This window comes from Papaver somniferum, chromosome 8 (assembly GCF_003573695.1).
Source record: "Papaver somniferum cultivar HN1 chromosome 8, ASM357369v1, whole genome shotgun sequence".
Classification (NCBI taxonomy): Eukaryota; Viridiplantae; Streptophyta; class Magnoliopsida; order Ranunculales; family Papaveraceae; genus Papaver; species Papaver somniferum.
The window spans coordinates 160,129,409-160,150,720 of NC_039365.1; the positions used below are offsets into that span (position 1 = coordinate 160,129,409).

At 36.3% G+C, this 21,312-nt stretch overlaps 1 protein-coding gene across 1 annotated transcript; it reads left to right on the forward strand.

Annotated features, from left to right (window-relative positions):
- Positions 1–12,295: 12,295 nt before the first annotated feature.
- Positions 12,296–12,685, forward strand: LOC113306312. Its single transcript, XM_026555264.1, has one exon. It carries the CDS (start codon positions 12,296–12,298, stop codon positions 12,683–12,685), a length of 390 nt encoding a protein of 129 aa, XP_026411049.1.
- Positions 12,686–21,312: the final 8,627 nt, after the last annotated feature.

The window sequence follows — 21,312 nt, forward strand, 5'->3', positions numbered from 1 at the left end:
CAAGTTCATCTTATATTCTTGACGAAAGTCAAAAGATGATCACGCGGAAATCGTCTTGTAACATCTTACTTGATTTGTGTGAGACAGTCATTTGATGTAGACTCGGAATGTTTCGTATTGATCATTCGATTACTTGAAAATCGCTTCGAAGCTAATAGTTTGTGAGACAACTATTGTCGTCTTCTAAGAATGTTTCAATGATTGAAATGGGGGTTTAGAACACTTAACCATAAATGGATTATAAGCACAGAATGCGTACTTACATATATGTTGATCCAAGACTGGAATGTAGTATGCATACCCGTACGCGTACTGGCGAGGTCAGGTAAAGTCCGGGAGCTAGAGTATGCGGACATGTACGCGTACTGGCGAAGTCAGTTGATGTCCGGGTACTATATTATGCGTACCTGTACGCGTACTAGATTTAACTGAAACTTGGAAGAGTACGACACTATGCGTACCTGTTTGCATACTGGCGAACATAGTCCAAGTACAACTACTTAGGTATGCATACTTGAGTAGGTTATGTTCTAAAATCAGTTTTTTCATAAACTAATACATTTATATAATAAAAAATGCAATCTTTTGCAAACCGTGGCTATAATGTTCATGAATTGATTCGAGTGAATCAAAATCGATTTTGCTTCAATTATGTCTTGTATAATTCTATGAGAATATAAACAATTGAAAAACTCTAGAACTAGTTTCAATTGAGTCATTTGAAGTAGTTATGGTTAAGATGAATAAGGTTGATATGAATGTGTTCATATGGCTAACTTCGGTTAGCTATTGTTGATCCAACAAAGGTATACACGTTTAGGTACGGTTACTCATATCTAAATGAAGTCACTTTTCATTTATGTGTAACAAGCTAAGTTCGATCTAACGGTTGAAATATATTAGCTTGAGTCAAATCAGGTTTTCATCTAACGATGAATATTTAATGCTTTGTTACCAAGGTAACATTGATTGCAAACCATGATTTGAAGACTATATAAATGAGAATTATAACAACTGGAAAACCTAATCCCCACACCTCATGTGTGATAGTAGTTGCGACTAGAGTCGATTCTCCTTTAAACTTAGGTTTTTCTAAAAACCCATTAGGTTAACGACTCGAAGACTTCATTGGGATTGTGAAGCCAAACCCAACTATTTTCTCTATAGTTGCGTGTTATGATCTTGTTGTTTTCTATCATGATTGAGTACTATCTTCTCTAAGATTTGATCGAGATTTAATCTCTGATAGGCAAGATAAAAAAAGTAGTCACAAACATCTTCGTCTAATTGTTTGTAATTCCATAATATCTTGTTCTCTACCATGCGATTAAGATTATTGTGAGGTGATTGATATTTCTAGTATATTCTTCGGGAATATAAGTCTGGTATATGAATTGGTTCATGTTCACCTTGATTTATCAAAAAACGAAACAAAACTCATAGGTATATCTATTCAATAAACTTTTCTGTGGAAGACAGATTGGTTTATCAAGTCTTCGACTTTGGGTTGTAGCAACTCTTAGTTGTGGGTAAGATCATCTAAGGGAATCAAGTGCGCAGAACCCAGCGTGATTCTAGAGGCGTAAGGAACGCGACTGTACCTTGATCAGTGTAAGATTGGTTAGGGTTCAACTACATTCCAGTCCGAAGTTAACTTGGAGTAGGCTAGTGTCTGTAGCGGCTTAATATAGTGTGGTGTTCAAATCTGGACTAGGTCCCGAGGTTTTTCTGCATTTTCGGTTTCCTCGTTAACAAAACTTCTGGTGTCTGTGTTATTTCTTTTCCACATTATTTTGTTTATATAATTGAAATATCACAGGTTATGCGTAAGTTCAATCAATTATGAATCCAACCTTTGGTTGTTGATTAAATTGATTAACACTTGGATATTGGTTTTTGACACCGTCCAAGTTATTTCTTATATATCAATCGGGGATATAACTCTATGATATACTTTTCTTAAATTTGAGTTTGACTGTCTAGTTGATTATCTTGAAAGTATATTGGAGTTAGTCCATACAGATTGCTAAGAGAAATATTCAGTGTGGTAGTTAGACCCCCGCTTTTTTAATTGGTATCAGTGCAGGCAAACACGTTTAAGACCTGATAATTCTGTGTTTGTAGCGATTTGACTCTATGGACAGAAGTGATATCTCTATAAACGTACCACCAGTCTTCGATGGGTCGAATCACTTACGGTGGAAAAATGATATGCGTGCCTTTCTTCAAGCGCGTGATTTTCAATCATGTGTTTATGATGTTAATGGGTATTTTCCTCCGGTTGTTACAGCAGGCGATGTAACTATTCCAAAGGATATCAGTGATTATGATGATGTCGAGATTCTTGCCGCAAAGCAAAATTCTGACGGATTGAATGCAATAATCCATGCCATTATCCTAGATCTTCAGCACCAATTGACTACGTGGACTCGATCTAAAGATGCGTTGGATATCTTAGAAACCATATTTGAAGGGAATACCTGTGAAAAAGAAGCTAGGCTTCAAAACCTAAATTCTGATTGGAAAACCTTCGTATGGAATATGAAGATTCGTTTGATGAGTTTAATCACAAAGTGTCTGAAATTGTTAATGCATATTTTTCCTTGGGTAAAACTATTCCTGAAAAGGAAATTGTGGTGAAAATTCTCATATGATTGTCATCTAGATATGATTCTAAGAAACATGCCATCATAGAAGGAAATAACCTTGAAACTCTTTCCAGAAATACTCTAGTTGGGAAGTTAAAGATCTTTGATCATGAGCATGTATCCAAATCTGGAAAGGATATTTCTTTCAAAACAAAAGAGAACACTAAAATACTTAATAAAAGTAAAAGTATTGGCATCTCTGAAGATGATCCTTCTGAGACGGATTCATCAGATGAAGATCTTGACAAGTCAGTCTCTTTGATCACAAGACAGTTTAGAGATCTTCTTTTGAAGAGAAGTAAACGTTTCACTGGAGATAAACCTAAGTCATCAGTCAAACCTCATAATCGTGTTCCTCCGAAAAACAGGGATATTGACGATACTGATGATGAGAATATTCCATAGTGCTTCAAGTGTAAAGGTTTTTTTCATTTTGCAAATGAGTGTCTGAATCGTAGAAAATACAGTGGAAACAAAGGTCTTGCTGCAACTCTTGATGAAATGTCTGATCACTATGATTCTAATGAAGACGAAAAATCAAGTGTTGCACTAATCTATAAAAGTTTTCTGGAGTTCTTGAAGAGTTGAAGGAAACAAGAAAGGAGATTCAACAAATAAAGGTTATTGTCTTAAGGACTCTTGAAATTCAGAAGGCCCTGGTTCGGCATCAGTCTAGAAGGTTGTTGATGGTGGATTTTTGACAAAGGGTAAAATCATAAAACCATAATCTTACATGTTCCTGATCCAGCAATCAGATGAGTATTGAGGCTCATGTCTCTCATTAAAGCATGGAAACTCATGCCACGATGATCTCTGACTGAGTGTATTGCCTCTCAGAACATCCCTAAGAACCTCTGTCTGAGTGTATTGCCTCTCATAGCATACATATGCAGTATCTCAACTGAGACCACATCATATTTCATTAACTGAGCAATTTCAATAATCACTTATGTATAGATTCGAAATATTGGATGGCTCCTAGATGTATTAATCACTAGTATAGAGCATAACGTCTTTAGGATGTCGCAATGCTCCCTGACTTTACAGAATAAACATTCAAATCGATTATTACCCTTCAACTAGATTATACCTCGATTTTCGAATAATTATAATGCTCCAAGACAGCTTGCCTGCTAGTATAGAGCCATCAATTAATCATTTCTAGTCGTAATATTCACCAATCGAATTCCTAGAAAATATTTTACGTTCTTCATAATATTTCATTACTTTAATTCATGGTTCTTCCCAGCAGAATTCCATGGGTTAATAATAAATATTCAACGTACGACCATCTGAGCCACCATCGAGTAAGCCCCTAGAAAATGGTGCTAATGTACTCAGCAATAATGCACTAACGAGCACCTGAATGCATGAACGAGCATTCAAAAATACGAAGGAATGAGGAAACCTATGCAAAATAAGGAAAAACATAAGAATAATAGTAAAATATTAAAAGAGGCGATTAGGGGACCGGGCCTACCGGCCGATCGATCATCCCGTCGTGGCCGGTCCCACGCCTCTTCCTTTATTTTATCTTATTTTATTATTTTCTTTGATCTCATGAAAACTCCTTCATTTGAGCAAAACTTCTCAGTTTCATGATATTTCCTTCACATCATGGAAATAATATAAAATTAGGAAAGCTATCACGGGACCGTGCCTACTAGTCGGCTATCCATGCCCTAGCAGTGGCCGGTCCCACACCTTGTAATCCTTTATTTTATTATTAATTCCTTCATCTCATGAAAACTCCATCGTTTGAGAAAACTCCTTCGTTTGAGCAAACTCTCAGTTTCTTCATATCTTCCTTCACATCATGAAAATAATATAAAATTAGAAAAGGTGTCACGGGACCGAGCCTACTAGCCGGCCACCATACCCTAGCCGTGGCCGGTCCCACACCTTGTAATCCCTTATTTAATTATTATTATTTCCTTCATCTTATGAAACTCCTCTGTTTGAGCAAAACCCTGATTTCTTCATGTTTTCTCAAATATTGCTCAAACACACACCAGAAAATAGCAAAACTCTCAGGACTGAGACACGAACACTATGGTGACAAGGGCATGTTACCTTGACCGACCAGGGTTAGACCTTTGGCTTGCAAGAAGCCGGTCCCACATATTTTCATTATTTGACCTAATTTGTTCATATTAGGTTCGAACTCTTCCAAACAACTTGGACTTTCATCAAACAATCGTTAGTCGGTCTCATGACCACCAATGCCGTTCCATGACCCCTTGGTCGGTTCGTCACTTCTTCATAATTAGGTTTTATCACCTAATACTCAAACGAGCACTATTTCAATAAATGATTAAACCAACATTTAATCATCCTTTCACCAACTGGTCTTGAAAGGACTTTGGTATTTGCTCACTCTAGCATCTGGGAACTACATGGTCGGTCCATCATTCCATGCATCCGGTCCCTCTTTCACTCAGGGGTTGATTTTCAATAAATCATCAATTGATCAACAATAGATCAAAATTAGGGTTTCGAATCCAATGCTCTGCAAAGCATAATTCTGAGCAGGTTCAAACACTATAATTTTATGTTGATCCTTCAATCAACATTTTATTTGATTATACTCGGTCTAGTTGCCAGTATCTTAAGTTAATATTTGATTTGGTTCCGCTACCAATAATTCATCAAACGATCAATATTTAATCAAACTAGGAATATTATCAATATTTAATTCATCAGACGAGCAATATTTGCTCAGACTATGAATATTGATTAAACTATCGGAATTCAGCAGTTCATCAAATGAGCGATATTTTCTCACACGAGCAATATTTGCTCAGGAATAATGGTTCAACTATCAATATTCAACAATTCATCAAATGATGAGAAATATTTCCTCATACGAGCAATGAAAAGACGAGGGTACCCAAATATACCTCAATCTAAAACTTTTCCACCTATAATTCATTCTCCTAAAGTGATTGTCTATGGACTGAGTCGAGACAATACAACTAATCGGTTCACACTTCGTATGATCGTCTATGGATATGAGATCGAGTGATAAGTGCATAATTCACATGATTTTAGTGATTATTCCATGCTTGTTTTAGTTAGATTTCTTGCATATTATCCTTGTATTACTCTTGTTTTCCATTTTATTTTTTTATTTAGGTGAATCATTCAAAGTCAATGGAAAAGGCTTCAAAATAACTATAAAGTGGAGTTCTCCAAATATCCAAGTATTTAGGGCCAAAGGAAGTGGACGAAGTGCGTCGAAAAGGAGCAAAGAATGCTCAAGATCATAACAAGGACTAGAATACCAAGTTCTAATCATCCAAATTAAGGATTTCTTATAAAAATCTTGAAGATAATTCAATTTTGAAGATAACGGTGAAAGAATGAGATCATTCCGAGTTCGGACGAAGAAGTTACGGCCAAAACAGTCGAGACGAAAAATGACAATCTACAGCACCACTTTCGGCATTGCTAAAGCAATACCGAAAGTAACCATATTTCGGGCAGATAAGATGTATTTCGAGCACCACTTTCGGCATTTCTAAAGCAATACCGAAAGTAACCATATTTTAGGTAGAAAAGGTGTATTTTTGACCCCAACTTTCGGTATTGCTTTTGGGAGTTCGACAACGCCGACTGAGATAAACCTATGGGGTCCCTTTTGACGTATTTTGACTTCCAAATCAAGGAAACACGGCCCCGTATGGATTCTAATACCTATATTTCATTAAACCTATATAAGAGGACTTCCAAAAACAATTAGAGGGGATCTTACACACAAATTTGCAAGCTTGGAGGGAAAGAACAACAACGGAGCTAGGGTTTTGGAGCGGTTCTCATCAATCATAACAATTTCTTCTCTAGTTTATCATATGTATAACATGGATGCTCCTACATCCATGAGTAGCTAAACCCATTATTTATTGAGGATGAATTCTAAGTTATAGACTTGATTTGATTTAATATATGCATCTATTTTGAGTTCTTCATATGATTATCGTTTGCTTATACTTTTATGAATGTTTATGATTGATAAATTGATTACTCTAGGTGGCCAACTATAGTAGTTTATTGGTTTATCTATTGCTAGTAAAGGGTTAGGATATCCGTGTAATTGTTGAATAATCCATACACAAATAGAGAACGTGAGACCTTGCAGAGGGATTCTGTGGAGCAATCACGTGTAGAACAACATTAGAAAGTGGACCTTGCACTAAGAGTCTAACTACTAAGATTAACCTAAGTCATAAACATAAAACATTCGACTAAGTTACACCTTGAGTGCGTTACTACTTGGTGGCTAGGATGAATAGAATTTGATATTCGAGCGCTTCGATATTCAGTGACCAAAGGACTTTAGGGGGTCGCACTGTGCTAGTTGTTATCCCACGGTTGATGATAATCTATGATTAATGATGAATGGATGAGTATATTAACTCATTTACGGTTTAGTAACAAAGAAGGATTCCTCGATCATATCTCTCTCTATTGCTTATAACTTAATTTTATTCTCTTTATTTACTTTGTTTACAATCTAAAAACAAAACCCCCCCAATTGTGACCTTTTGAACAACTAAATTTCCCTGCTATTTGTGGGAACGACCTTGACTTTCATTACATTACTTGTTAATTGAGTGAAATAAAGATCACTAATTTGATTGCACCCCAACACGCATCAAATTTTGGCGCCGCTGCCAGGGAGCAGTCGGTAGCTTTAGTTGTTTCTTTTGGTTTTATTTAGTTTTTATATTTATATTTTTTAGTTTTTAACTTTGTTTTCTAGATTTTTGTTTTAGGTACTTAATCCCTGGCACCAAAAGATTGGGATTACCTGAGGTGAGGAATTCAAATCGCAAGGGAACAGTACTACAAGCACGTCAGCATTTGCAACAAGAACCCTCTACAAAAGAGATGGTTAATACATACGACGAGATAGATCCTCCACCACCTCCACCTCAGGAGAGGAAGTTAGGAGAGTTGACATCTCCATGCTTAGATTCGCAACCACTGTGCATTACAATCACTAACCCAGTGGAGACGAAGTCAAATCTACTTCATCATCTACCAAATTTCAAGGGACATCCAGGTGAAAATCCAAATCGACACCTTCAACAGTTCAAGAACACGATGACAAGTCTGAGGCATGCAACCGCAGACAGAGATATGGCTATGCTACAAGCCTTTCCGTTCTCATTGACATACTTAGCAGAAGAATGGTTGTATTGTCTTCCTCCAGGGAGTGTTACAACATGGACTCAGATGAAAAATCTATTTGTGGAGAAATATTTTCCTGCTTCCAAAGCGGCATCCGTTCGTAAGGAAATTAGCGGCATTCTACAGATGTCTGGGGAGTCTTTATATGAATATTGTGAGAGGTATAAGGGGTTGTTGGCAAGATGCCCACACCATAATATATCCTCAATACTTATCATTCAATACTTCTACGAAGGATTACTTCCAGAATAGAGGAATTTGATTGATGTGGCTGCAGGTGGTTCACTTACTGAGAAGATAATCTCGCAGGCAACCAGTTTGATTGAGAGTATGGCTTCCAATGCTCAAAAATTCTACACTAGGAACAACTCTAATGTTAGAAGAGTTAGCGAGGTAGGAGAGTCTGCACAATCAGAACAACGAATGAACAACATAGAGAAGGTAGTACAACGAATGGCAGCTGTGATTATTCCTACTTATGAAGAAGAGTCTGGGCATGTGAATGTTGTGTTCCCTAATCATAGGCCAAGGTATGATCCCTACTCTAATACTTATAATCCAGGTTGGAAAGATCATCCAAATTTCAGTTCTGCAAATCAGCAAGCTGCAGCACCTAATCCTTATGGGCGACAAAGTGGTTTTCAACAACCATAGTTCCGACCACAACCTCCACCTCAGCCTCAACAACAGACTCAAAGTTCTAGTTTAGAGGAGATGATGAAAATAATGATGCAAAAGCAAGACTCCAATGCTTAGTGTCAAGATGCAATCCTGCAGAAACAAGATATGGTTATAAAGGACTTGCAACTTCAAATGGGACAATTGGCTACATACATGAATGAAATAAAAGCATAGAATTCGGCAAAGTTTCCATCACAGCCTTTTGTGAATCCAAGAGCGAACATCAATGATGTAGCTCTACGAAGTGGGAAGAAAACAGAAGATCCAAAACAACAAGAAAAGGTTAGTCACGACTTGGAAGAGGGTAGAGGTGGAAACTGTTCCATAGGAAAAGCCAACCTCAACTGGCCAACCTAAGGAAACAGTTCCTACTTTTACCACACCACCTCCTTTTCCTAGTCATTTTTCCAAGTCAAAGAAGCAAGATCTAGACAAGGAGATTATGGATATTTTCAGCAAGGTGCATATCAACATTCCATTTATTGAGGACATCAGAACGGTACCCAGGTATTCCAAGGTTCTGAAGGATTTGTGCACAAGGAAGGAGAGGTTGATTGCTAATGAGATCACTCAGGTGGGAGAAAGTGCTTCAGCTATGTTGCTAAAGAGGATGACTGCAAAGTGTAAAGATCCTGGTGGTTTTACAGTGCCAATTACTATTGGTGACAAACGGTTCGAGCGTGCTTTGCTTGATTTGGGTGCTTCCATAAGTGTGATGACAGCCGATGTTTATGATTCATTGAATCTTGGACCTTTAAAGGAGACAGGGATTATCATTCAATTAGCTAATAAGTCTAACATATATCCTAAGGGACTCGTGGAAGACGTGTTGGTGCAAGTGAATGAACTAATCTTTCCGGTTGATTTCTTTGTTGTGGATATGCAGAATGGGGACAATTGTTCGTCTACTTCATTACTTCTTGGGAGACCATTTTTGAAGACTGCTAATACGAAGATTGATTGCGATACTGGGACACTCAGTATGGAGTTTGACAAAGAGATTACACGCTTCAATATTTTTGAAGCTATGCGTTATCCAAGTGATATCCATTCTGCATTCTCTGTTGATGTTATTGGTTCGTGAGCACAACAGATGTTTGATTTGGACATCCATGGTATGCCTAACTTGGACGTTGATATTATCAAGGAGTTTGTTGATACATGTGGTGATTTAACAACATCACAAGAAGTTAGAACAGGTAATATTTCATATATTTCTTTACCTATAACTGATGAAGTTCCTTTACCTTATGTTGTGCAGGCACCTAAATTAGAGTTGAAACCTCTACCTGATCACTTAAAGTACGCTTACTTGGGTGATGGTTAAGAGCTTCCAGTAATTATTGCAAAGAATCTCACAGCGGTACAAGAAGAACGCCTTCTTCGAGTTCTGAAAGAGCATAAAACGGCTATTGGTTGGAAAATTGCTGACATAAAAGGCATTAGTCCAGCCATGTGCATGCATAGAATCCTTATGGAAGATGATATCAAGCCAGTACGTGATGCACAGCGTAGGCTTAACCCCCCAATAATGGAGGTCGTGAAAAAAGAGATCCTCAAATTACCAAGTGTGGGGGTGATTTACCCAATTTCTGACAGCAAACGGGTTAGTCCAGTGCAAGTGGTGCCTAAGAAATCAGGTGTCACTGTTGTTAGAAATCAAGATAATGAACTTGTTCCTACAAGAGTTCAAAAAGGATGGCGAGTGTGCATAGACTACAGAAAGCTCAATTCGGTTACCCGCAACGATCACTTTCTATTGCCTTTCATTGATCAGATATTAGAGAGGTTAGCAGGACATTCTCATTATTTCTTTTTGGATGGTTATTCGGGTTACAATCAAATTTTTATTGCACCGGAGGATTAAGAGAAGACTACTTTTACTTGTCCTTTCGGTGCATTTGCATATAGAAGAATGTCGTTTGGTCTTTGCAATGCGCCTGCCACTTTTGAGAGATGTATGGTTAGTATATTTTCTGATTACGTGGAAAACATCATTGAGGTATTTATAGACGACTTTAGTGTTTATGATGATTCATTTAATATTTGTTTAAATAATCTTGAACTTGTGCTTAAAATATGCATAGGCACTAATCTTGTTTTGAACTGGGAGAAATGCCACTTTATGGTAAACCACGGAATTGTGCTTGGCCACATCGTGTCCTCTCAAGGGATCGAAGTAGACAAGGAAAAGATAGACTTGATTAGGAACTTACAATACCCCACTTCAGTGAGGGAAATTCGCTCGTTTCTTGGTCACGCAGGTTTTTATAGGAGGTTTATCAAAGATTTCTCCAAAATCTCAATGCCGATGTGAATTTTTTTGCAAAAGGAGGTTGCCTTTAACTTCGACCAGGAGTACAAGGATGTCTTTAATAAATTGAAGGAATTGTTGACTGCTGCACCAATTATCAAGTCACCTGACTGGAGTTTTCCATTCGAGTTAATGTGTGATGCAAGTGATTATGCAGTCGGAGCTGTTTTGGGTCAAAAAGTAGACAAGAGGTCACATGTGATTTATTATGCATCAAGGACCCTAAACGATGCTCAAATCAACTATTATCCTACTGAGAAAGAGTTGTTGGATATAGTGTTTGTATTAGAAAAATTTAGAGCTTACTTGGTGGGTACCAATGTGATTGTATATTCTGATCATGCAACACTACGGTACTATTAAAAAAGAAAGAGGCTAAGCCAAGACTCATACATTGGATTCTTTTGTTACAAGAATTCAATATGAAGTTAGAGATAAGAAAGATGTTGAGAATACATTTGCTGATCATCTTAGTAGACTTGTTGTTTCCGAAGAAGAACTTCCCTTACAGGATCGTTTTCCTGACGAACAACTTTTCTCGATTGAAGAATCAACACCTTGGTCTGCTGATATAATGAACTACTTGGTTACAAGGAAAGTACCTAATACAATGTCTACTTTTCAAAAGATAAATCTTAAGAAAATAGCCAAGCAGTATGTCTGGGATTAGCTCTACTTGTGGAAATATGGTGCTGATCAAATTATCCGCAGGTGCATACCAAACTCTGAATTTCAGTAAATTCTATCTTTTTGTCATTCTTATGCTTGTGGTGGTCACTTTGGTTCTAAACGTACCGCTCTCGAAGTCCTTGAGAGTGGTTTTTATTGGCCTACCCTATTTGGGGATGCATATGCTTTTTGCAAATCTTGTGATAGATGTAAACGAACGGGCAATCTAGGTGCTCGAAATCAAATGCCACTCAATCCTATTCTCACTGTCGATATTTTTGATGTGTGGGGCATTGATTTTATGGGTTCTTTTGTTAATTCAAATGGAAAATTTTAAATACTTCTTGTTGTGGATTATGTTTCTAAATGGGTGGAAGCTAAAGCCACCCCTAATAATGATTCTCAAGTTGTTTGTGAGTTTGCGAAGGAATATATTTTCTCTAGACATGGTACACCAAGAGTGGTTATCAGTGATGGAGGCTCGCACTTCAAGAAATCCTTCCATGCTCTCCTCAATAAGTACAACATAACTCACAAGGTCGGTACGCCATATCACCCACAAATTAGTGCGCAAGCTGAAATTTCAAATCGTGAGATCAAGTCCATCTTGGAGAAAACCGTTAACAGAACATAGAATTGGAGTTATAGACTCAATGATGCATTTGTGGCATATAGAACGGCGTACAAAACACCGATGGGTATGTCTCTATATCGGTTGGTTTATGGAAAAACTTTTCATCTTCCGGTTGAACTTGAGAACAAGGCTTATTGGGCGATAAAGATGTGCAACATGGATTATGACAATGCGGGGAAACATAGAAAGTTACAAATTAATGAGCTAGAGGAGATACATAATGATTTTTACGAGAGTGCCCGGATTTACAAGGAGAAGACTAAACTTTTTCATGACAAGATGATTTATAGAAAGAGTATTGTTGGGGGCCAAAAAGTTCTTCTATTTAATTCTCGTCTTAAGTTATTTCCCGGTAAGCTAAGGTCACGTTGGAGTGGACCTTTTGTTGTTACTAATGTTTTTCCTTATGGTGCAGTTGAAGTTACTAGTCTCACGAAAGGGACAATTTTCAAAGTAAACGTCCATATATTAAAGCCATATTACGAAAACTTTACTACGAATGTGGACGTGATTGAGCTTCGTGATGTACTCCCTCTGGAGGAGTAGTTTGGAGAATGCTGAGTCGGGTTAAGGACATAAAACTAAGCGCTTAATGGGAGGCAACCCATAGGTTTTGTATCTTAAACCCTTTTATTTTTTGTTTTTATTTTTTTCATATAATATTTGCATCCCCATGTTTAATTTCATTGAGTCCGGAATCTATCTTATAAAAGAATTATGATGAATACCTTTTCGTCAGAAAACTTCAGACTGCGCATAGTTCAGTCCAGAGACCATAACTGTCAGACCGTTTATCTAAACACTGTTCCCTTTTAACATTGTATAGAAAACACGTAGATGAACAACTTTTGTGAAATGGAGTTTTTCCAAATTCCTTACCAATTTGCACAGTTTATGCATTTTATTTTCTGCTACGTCAGAATTCAGATTTTTCAGTTTTACACACTGAGGACAATGTGAAGTTTAAGTGTGGGGGAGTATTTTGCATATAGAGTTTTTCGTTCTTTTTGAGTTTTCAAAAAAAAAAAAAATGCATAAAAACCTCCATCTTATAGAGATTTTAGAGTCACTAGCATACTTTTAGGTATGTTTACATAGAGAATTCTGACCGACATAACTGAACTTGGAAGTGTTAGGGAACTACGTTCGGATTTCTTACGAATTGGAGTGTTAAATAATAGATTTAATCATGCCGGTGATGCAAATGAGGTGCAGGGAGAAATTCATTATTAGAGTTGCTGATCAATTATTAGTGGAGACTAGCCATTTTCACATCAACCGAGGCACCAAACCAGATTTCTTTATAAATGACTAAAGAGCATTCTTTTGAGTGTGTGTCACCGTACGTTAATTCCGGGTAGAGTGGTGATCTACCCAACCTCCCACCAATAGAAGCACTACTATTTGATCTCTTGAGTGCTAATTTTTTCAATCATGAGGGTGAGGTCTATGGACGAAAACCACCTTCTTGTTGTTTGATTTGCAGTTAGCACCATTCTATCTCGCCAACAACAGATCCATAGAAACACATCATCATCATCATCGATAAGGGAGCGACATCAATATCTACAAGGAAAGATGAAGACGTTTAAAGTTTACAAGCAACAATACAAGGAAGAGAAAATTTCATATCCAAGTAAAGCAACATACAATGAGCAGAATTTTAAATACATGTTGAAGACTTATAATATAAGGAGCGAAATTCTATATCAAAGTGGAAGACTAAGTACAAGAGCGAAGAAAATCAAAAGATGAGAATTATTGGAGTTTATGATATCGAAGACAATACAAGTTATGAACAATTAAGCGGTAAAGTATTTCACCCATGGCTATTTCCATTGTTAATTTTTGTATTATTTTTCTTGTTCTCTTCAAAACAAAAAAACCAAAAAAAAAAAAAAAACCAAAAAAAGAACAAAAAAAAAAATGAAAAGAAAAAAAAAATGAGACAGAAAATTTTGTTATATTGTTTTTATTTGTTTAACAAGGCCGTGGGGAAGGAAGAAAAATTTATAAGGAAGTTTCGAGCAACAAGGAATAGAGGAAAAAAGTTACAATTGTCAAAGTTTTATGAAGTTCAAGAGTTCATCATCAATAGTTGAAGACCGAAGACGAAGACCAAGAAGATGAAGAAGACGAGCTGAAGGAAGACGTTTCTATTGGATGTTGTGAGAGTGGTGCTTTCATCGTTGCAATCAGATGTGAAGGTGGTAAGTACTCCCATCCTTGCATATGGTTGATTTCCTTTCTTAGACATCATCAGAAAAATATCTTTATTTTCCACGATTTTGTGGAGTCTCCAGAAATAATTCGGAAGGTTTCCTTCCCACCATTCAACGTGTACAGGATTCTCTCTTCATTCCTACCTGCACACATGTGAGATCCATAAAAAAATTGTCTTATTGAGTGCAATTATCATAAAATCCTTTTAAGTGAGGCAGAAATTGAGGTGAAATGCTTATTGATCGCTCTCAAACACGCATTCTCTCATTATGGTGTGGTTATTTCTTACTCAAGATTTAAGAATGAATATATTCTTTGGTATTTCTAACTTCTTATTACTAGCATGAAGAAACTCTATGTCCTCATAGCTCTTTGGATGCTTGGGAAGCTGGACCGCTTTGAAGTTGGAGTAGGTTTTGTGGGTATACCTCTCGTAAGCCCTCACGAAACTATAACTCGTCCACTAGGGACACCTAGGGGTTCAAAGGCATGTTGCATTAGCTAAGTGCATCCGTATCCTCGACGACATGGAGTTGTTGTATTTATTTAGTAAGTTTTCTCGAGGACTAGAAAAAGATAAGTGTGGGGGAATTTGATAAGTGCATAATTCACATGATTTTAGTGATTATTTCATGCTTGTTTTAGTTAGATTTCTTGCATATTATCCTTGTACTACTATTGTTTTCCATTTTATTTGTTTATTTAGGTGAATCATTCAAAGTCAATGGAAAAGGCTGCAAAATAACTATAAAGTGGAGTTCTCCAAAGATCCAAGTGTTTAAAGCCAAAGGAAGTGGACGAAGTGCGACGAAAAGGAGAAAAGAATGCTCAAGATCATAACAAGGACTAGAAGACCAAGTTTTAATCATCAAAATTAAGGATTTCTTATAACCGTCTTGAATAGAATTCAATTTTGAAGAGAACGGTGAAATAATGAGGTCATTCCGAGTTCGGACGAAGAAGTTACAGCCAAAACAGTCGAGACGAAAAATGGCAATCTACAGCACCACTTTCGGCATTGCTAAAGCAATACCGAAAGTAACCATATTTCGGGCAGAGAAGATGTATTTCGAGCACCACTTTCGGCATTGCTAAAGCAATGCGGAAAGTAACCATATTTTAGGCAGAAGAGGTGTATTTTTGACCCCAACTTTCGGTATTGCTTTGGGGAGTTTGACAACGCCGACTAAGATAAACCTATGGGGTCCCTTTTGACGTATTTTGACTTCCAAATCAAGGAAACACGGCCCCGGATGGATTATAATACCTAGATTTCATTAAACCTATATAAGAGGACTTCCAAAAACGATTAGAGGGGATCTTACACACAACTTTGCAAGCTTGGAGAGAAAGAACAACAACAGAGCTAGGGTTTTGCTGCAGTTCTCATCAATCGAAACAATTTCTTCTCTAGTTTATCATATGTATAACATGGATGCTCCTACATCCATGAGTAGCTAAACCATTATTGATTTAGGATGAATTCTAAGTTCTAGACTTGATTTGATTTAATATATGCATCTATTTTGAGTTCTTCATATGATTATCGTTTGCTTCTACTTTGATGAATGTTTATGATTGATAAATTGATTGCTTTTGGTGGCCAACTATAGTAGTTTATTTATTGATCTATTGCTAGTAAAGGGTTAGGATATTCGTGTAATTGTTGAATAATCCATACACAAGTAGAGAACTTGAGACCTTGCAGAGGGATTCTGTGGAGCAATCGCGTTTAGAACAACATTAGAAAGTGGACCTTGCGCTAAGAGTCTAACTACTAAGATTAACCTAATTCATAAAACATAAACCATTCGACTAAGTTACACCTTGAGTGCGCTACTACTTGGTGGCTAGTATGAATAGAATCTAATATTCGAGCGCTTCGGTATTCAGTGACCAAAGGACTTTAGGGGGTAGCACCGTGCTAGTTGTTATCCCACGGTTGATGATAATCTATGATTAATGATGAATGGATGAGTATATTAACTCATTGACGGTTTAATTTTATTCTCTTTATTTACTTTGTTTGCAATCTAAAAACAAAACCCCCCCCAATTGTGACCTTTTGAACAACTAAATCTCCCTGCTCTTCGTGGGAATGACCTTGACTTTCATTATATTACTTGTTAAATGAGTGAAATAAAGATCACTAATTTGATTGCACCCACGACACGCATCATCGAGATAATACGACAACAAGATGACTTGTGTGATTGACTATGGAAACAAGATCGAGACAATACAACAATGAAGTATGATTACTTGTTGATAGGTTCAGACTTAACCAAACACAATAGTATTGCTATCAAGTAAGTAGGAATTAACGTTTGTTTATTTTTCATCTAATTACAATAAAAACAATTATAATTGCGGAAATAGAAAAGTAAAAGACTCAACAAGATTTTGTTAACGAGGAACCCGCAAATGCAGAAAAACCTCAGGACCTTATCCAGAATTGAGTACTCTCAGGATTAAGCCACTATACTAAATCTAAACCAACTTCGTATAGTTCAGCCCAAGCAACTAAACCTATAGTTCACCTAGTTCCTTCTGTATCCATGCGCCTCCAACTTGCAATAAGTCACGCACTTGGAACAATTCCTTTGGTTCGTATTCCAAAAAGTAAAGGAACAACAAATCTGTTCGGTAACAACTCTTTTCAAACAACATGATATGATTTTGACAAAAGGCTCTTCCGTTTATCCCAATAAACACCTTTGTCAGGTTCTTAGATCAATCTCTTAATAGTTACCAAAGTAATTGTCTAGACTATGCAATCAATACTCTTAATCACAAAGAAACGTATTGATGTCGATCTAATCAACTAATCAATCAAGGTTATCACAAAGATAAACCGATTATAGCTGGATCCCCAACCGATCAAGTTTTGTGCACACCAAAGATTATGAACTCAAATAAGAAATCTTATTTGTCTTCAAATCTTCTTAGATATTCAATAAACACCTGCACACAATCAACTTGAATATCTTGTAATCAATCACACACAGAACGGAGTCTGTTAACAATGGATTTTCACAAGACGTCTTTAGATCTACAAACAGTATAAAGATCCCCGTCGATACTTCGATCTAGTTTGAGTGAATCTAAAAGTTCAACAACTGTTAGTCAATCAAATCAATCGAAAACTAATCAAAAACTACAATTATCTAGTTTCCCACCAACTGTACTCGTAGAGCTTCCTAATCCCAAAGAAATCTTTAAAACGAGCGGTCGTAAGAGATTTCGCCTAATTAGGGTACTTTCCTCTCCAAATAGACGGCTCCACCAGTAACAACACAACAAGGTAGTTTTGCTGGCTCTGAGGATTAGTTTGCTTGAAATCCAAACTTCGATATTTATAGACCAAGGAAGTTTGGACGCTAAGGGATTTCCAAAACCGAAAATATTCTCAAGATATGCTATATATTTCCAACTTCGGTTTTCATAATTCCTAGAAATGCTTTGTACAAATATTGACTGAAATCTCAGTAGAAAATCTCCAATTAGTAAATGCACATTACCAATTTTTATTTTCTAAAGATATGCATTTTAATTGCTGGAAATTAAAAGCATATAAAACTAAAAACCTTAATTAAAAGCTCCTCAATTGATTTCGATCTAGGATTCTCCTTTAGCTATTAAGGAATATCTTTGAACAATAAAAGATAAGCGTTATTGCACATGTTCAAAGTATGTCGAATTCATTACTTTTTACATCCTTTTTCATATTTACAATCTTGGAACCGATTTTCCACACTTCCAAACGAGTTTAGAGTTGGTTTATCTGACTTCCAAGAACTATGTGATCGGTCACACTAGCTTTCCAAAAATTGGTTGACTAGGTACTAGGATCAGTTACCACATAATTATGGTATTTAAATTGTAATCAGTTGCGCAAGTTATAGGATCGGTTACCAATTACTAAGACTTGTAGTACCTCTTACAAGGATCGATTCCACACTCTTGTGATCGGTTGCACCTCTTACTAGGATGTTCCCCAATGTCTAGAGTTGGTCATACCAATTAAAATATATCGATCATACCATCTCAGGTGATTACTTAAGATCAGTTTCACTAATAAAAGTCATAACAATACAAAAGTCATCCATTGTGAATAGTTTTACCAAGATATATAAACAAGTTATGAGCCGTTATACTAAACACATATCGGTAATCCAAAAATTTGCAATGAATAACAATACCAATAAGCCTAGCAATTTCCCTTTCGATTCATACAACAAGTTTATGAATTGTACTTCCTTTAAACGAATGTAAAACATTGTTTCCTAGGACGAAATATTTACCCATACCCATACATAATCACAATAGCATTCATATGATTATGTCGATGTCTTATATACGAAGTTCAAAAGATAGACGTTATACTTTGTAGTGTAATTCCTTAATATTGTGTCTAACTAGAATATAATCATTCACGTCTTCGAAGTTATGTTTTCAATATGCACGACTTGAAAGATACGTTAGTAATGAAACAGTTCAAGTCAAATATTACTAACCTCAAAAGGAACGATGATGCCGTCGATGTAGCTCTTTACTTCTTCACATTCTTCAAGTCTTCATGTAATACTTGTAAGTCTCATATCATAATAACTTTTTAGCTAACCTATACGAAGTTGACTCTAGTAAATAATAAAATGACTCTTTAAATGAATGTTGATTCACTAAAATATGACAATCAAACTTGACATACCAACGCTTGGTGGGTTCAACCGAGCTATGCTCTAACAAGCAATATTTGCTCACTTTAACTATTAACATTCATTCGACAATTATATATCCGTCTCAACAGACATGTTCAATTCATGAATCCTAGAGCATTCATAAACCATGCTCGATTCAGCAACATAAAGATTCATCGTCTCATCAGGTCAATAACTGACTAATTAAATACACGTCTTCCTTGAAGACTCCACAATCAAGAGTCATCAATCGTGTCACATGGATATTAACTAGGGTTTTGGTCTGGCGGCCTACGACAGGTGTGTTCACCCACGATGATAATGTGACTAAGTCGTGCAAGCGGTTAGAGGAGTTAACGAAGTAGTGGGTGGAAAATAAGCCAAGTCTCTGCATGATGAGTAACTGATTTTAACACGATTTCCCACTTTCCCACTCTTTGACTCCAGCAATCGTCACACTTACTGGGATCAATGTGTCTACTATTTCTGGAAATATAAATAAGTCTCTGAACCCATGATTGAAACAACAGAACAAGAACTCAACGTCTAAGCAATTACTCTCAACAGAGCAAATTCAATCATCACAACTTATTTTGCTTATGCAGAATACACAACACATTCACAATCCTTGATCATCATTTATCTCACACTTTTCTCAGTTTTCCTCCTACATATCGACCAATCTCTTTTGTGACCGAATTGACACTAAAACGTCCATTGTCTTGGTTTAGGCCAGAGTCTTACAGATTGATCTCTCGAATTCAAGCACTCCATTTGCAGTGTATCTGTTTGCAAATGGTTAAAGAAATTAGCTCGGTTCGAGGAGTTTCCTTCGCACGGTCGTCTCTTCACTTACTAAAAAACTTGTAAATTGTTTTCTCCCATCAGCAAATCTTTGTTGGAATTGAGTTCTTTATTCATGAACCTTATGTTCCTATGGCCATTGACGAGAAGGAGTTCGGGGACGATAAAGAATTTTTTAGAGGCCTTAATGTCTAGGAAACTTCTTATGAGAATTTATTCTTGTGTTTTAAGAAGGATAACTAGTGTTTGGATAACAATTATTGTAAGTACACATAGCTATTGCCAACATTTTTCATCTTGCAATGTTTTTAAATTTATTTATTTAAATTCTAAAGTTTATTTGGAAGATGATTTGCAGTATTGATCTTTATGGTTTTATATATTGCAACTTGTTATGGGATCTGTGTGTTTGCGTCCGTTAACTATGATTGTCCCATATATGTCAAAAGTTAAGCCTATTATGTCATTATGCAAATATTGATGAAGATAGGATGAACTTTTGATTGCAAAGATTAAGTCTATTATATGTCTTTATGAAAATATTGATGAAATATAGAATGAATCTTTGAATATGCTGCAGTATTAGTCTTTTACTGATCCACTTATATGTGAAAGTATTGTATGGCTCCGTAAGTTCTCTTATGTTGAACATTTCCGATTAAATTAATCATAGGTTCTCTTGTGGTTAATTTAATTGAGTATTTTGGATACAAATTCATGTTTCATGTAATTTGTTAATGTCCAAAGAAATCATTCTTTTTTTGTGAAAGTAAGGTCGCTCTTGTTTTTCTTTATGGAATGACATTTTATGAGGGAGAGTTCTTAATTGCCAAATCTCTGTGGGGAGTGCGTCTGTGGAATATGGTAGGAGTTTTCTTGTATCTTTATAAACTCCTTGATGAATACACTAAGTTTTGACTATGTGAAATCATCGAAACAAAGTTGATATGTTCTCTTTTAGTCATGAAGTATCTCTATGAGAATTTCATTATGATCCCACTAGTTTTCATACCTTTGCCAATATATTGACAAAAGGGGGAGAATTAATGTATAGTTCACACTACAAATACATATGGTTTACGGATCATTATATAAGGGGGAGTGGTTTTCATGTGAGATGATGTATTGATTAAGAGGGAGTAATACATATCACCATAGTATTGTTGTCAAAGTTATGATACAATTGGACTTTGATGTTGTGTAATAATACTATGACATTGTATAACAATGATCGAGAGCTACTGTTTCTCATTGTTATAGCTACAGATCTTCATCAACTATGATACTGAGTTGAACACATTCAGAATCACTGGAGTACTTGGAAGTGACGAAGATTTCGAGTAATGTTGAAAAACCAAGGAAATCAAACATTTGGATGAGAATCTACAAAGTTTATTTATATTGTAATCCATATGTATTGATAGTTTTGTCACTAAAATTGACAAA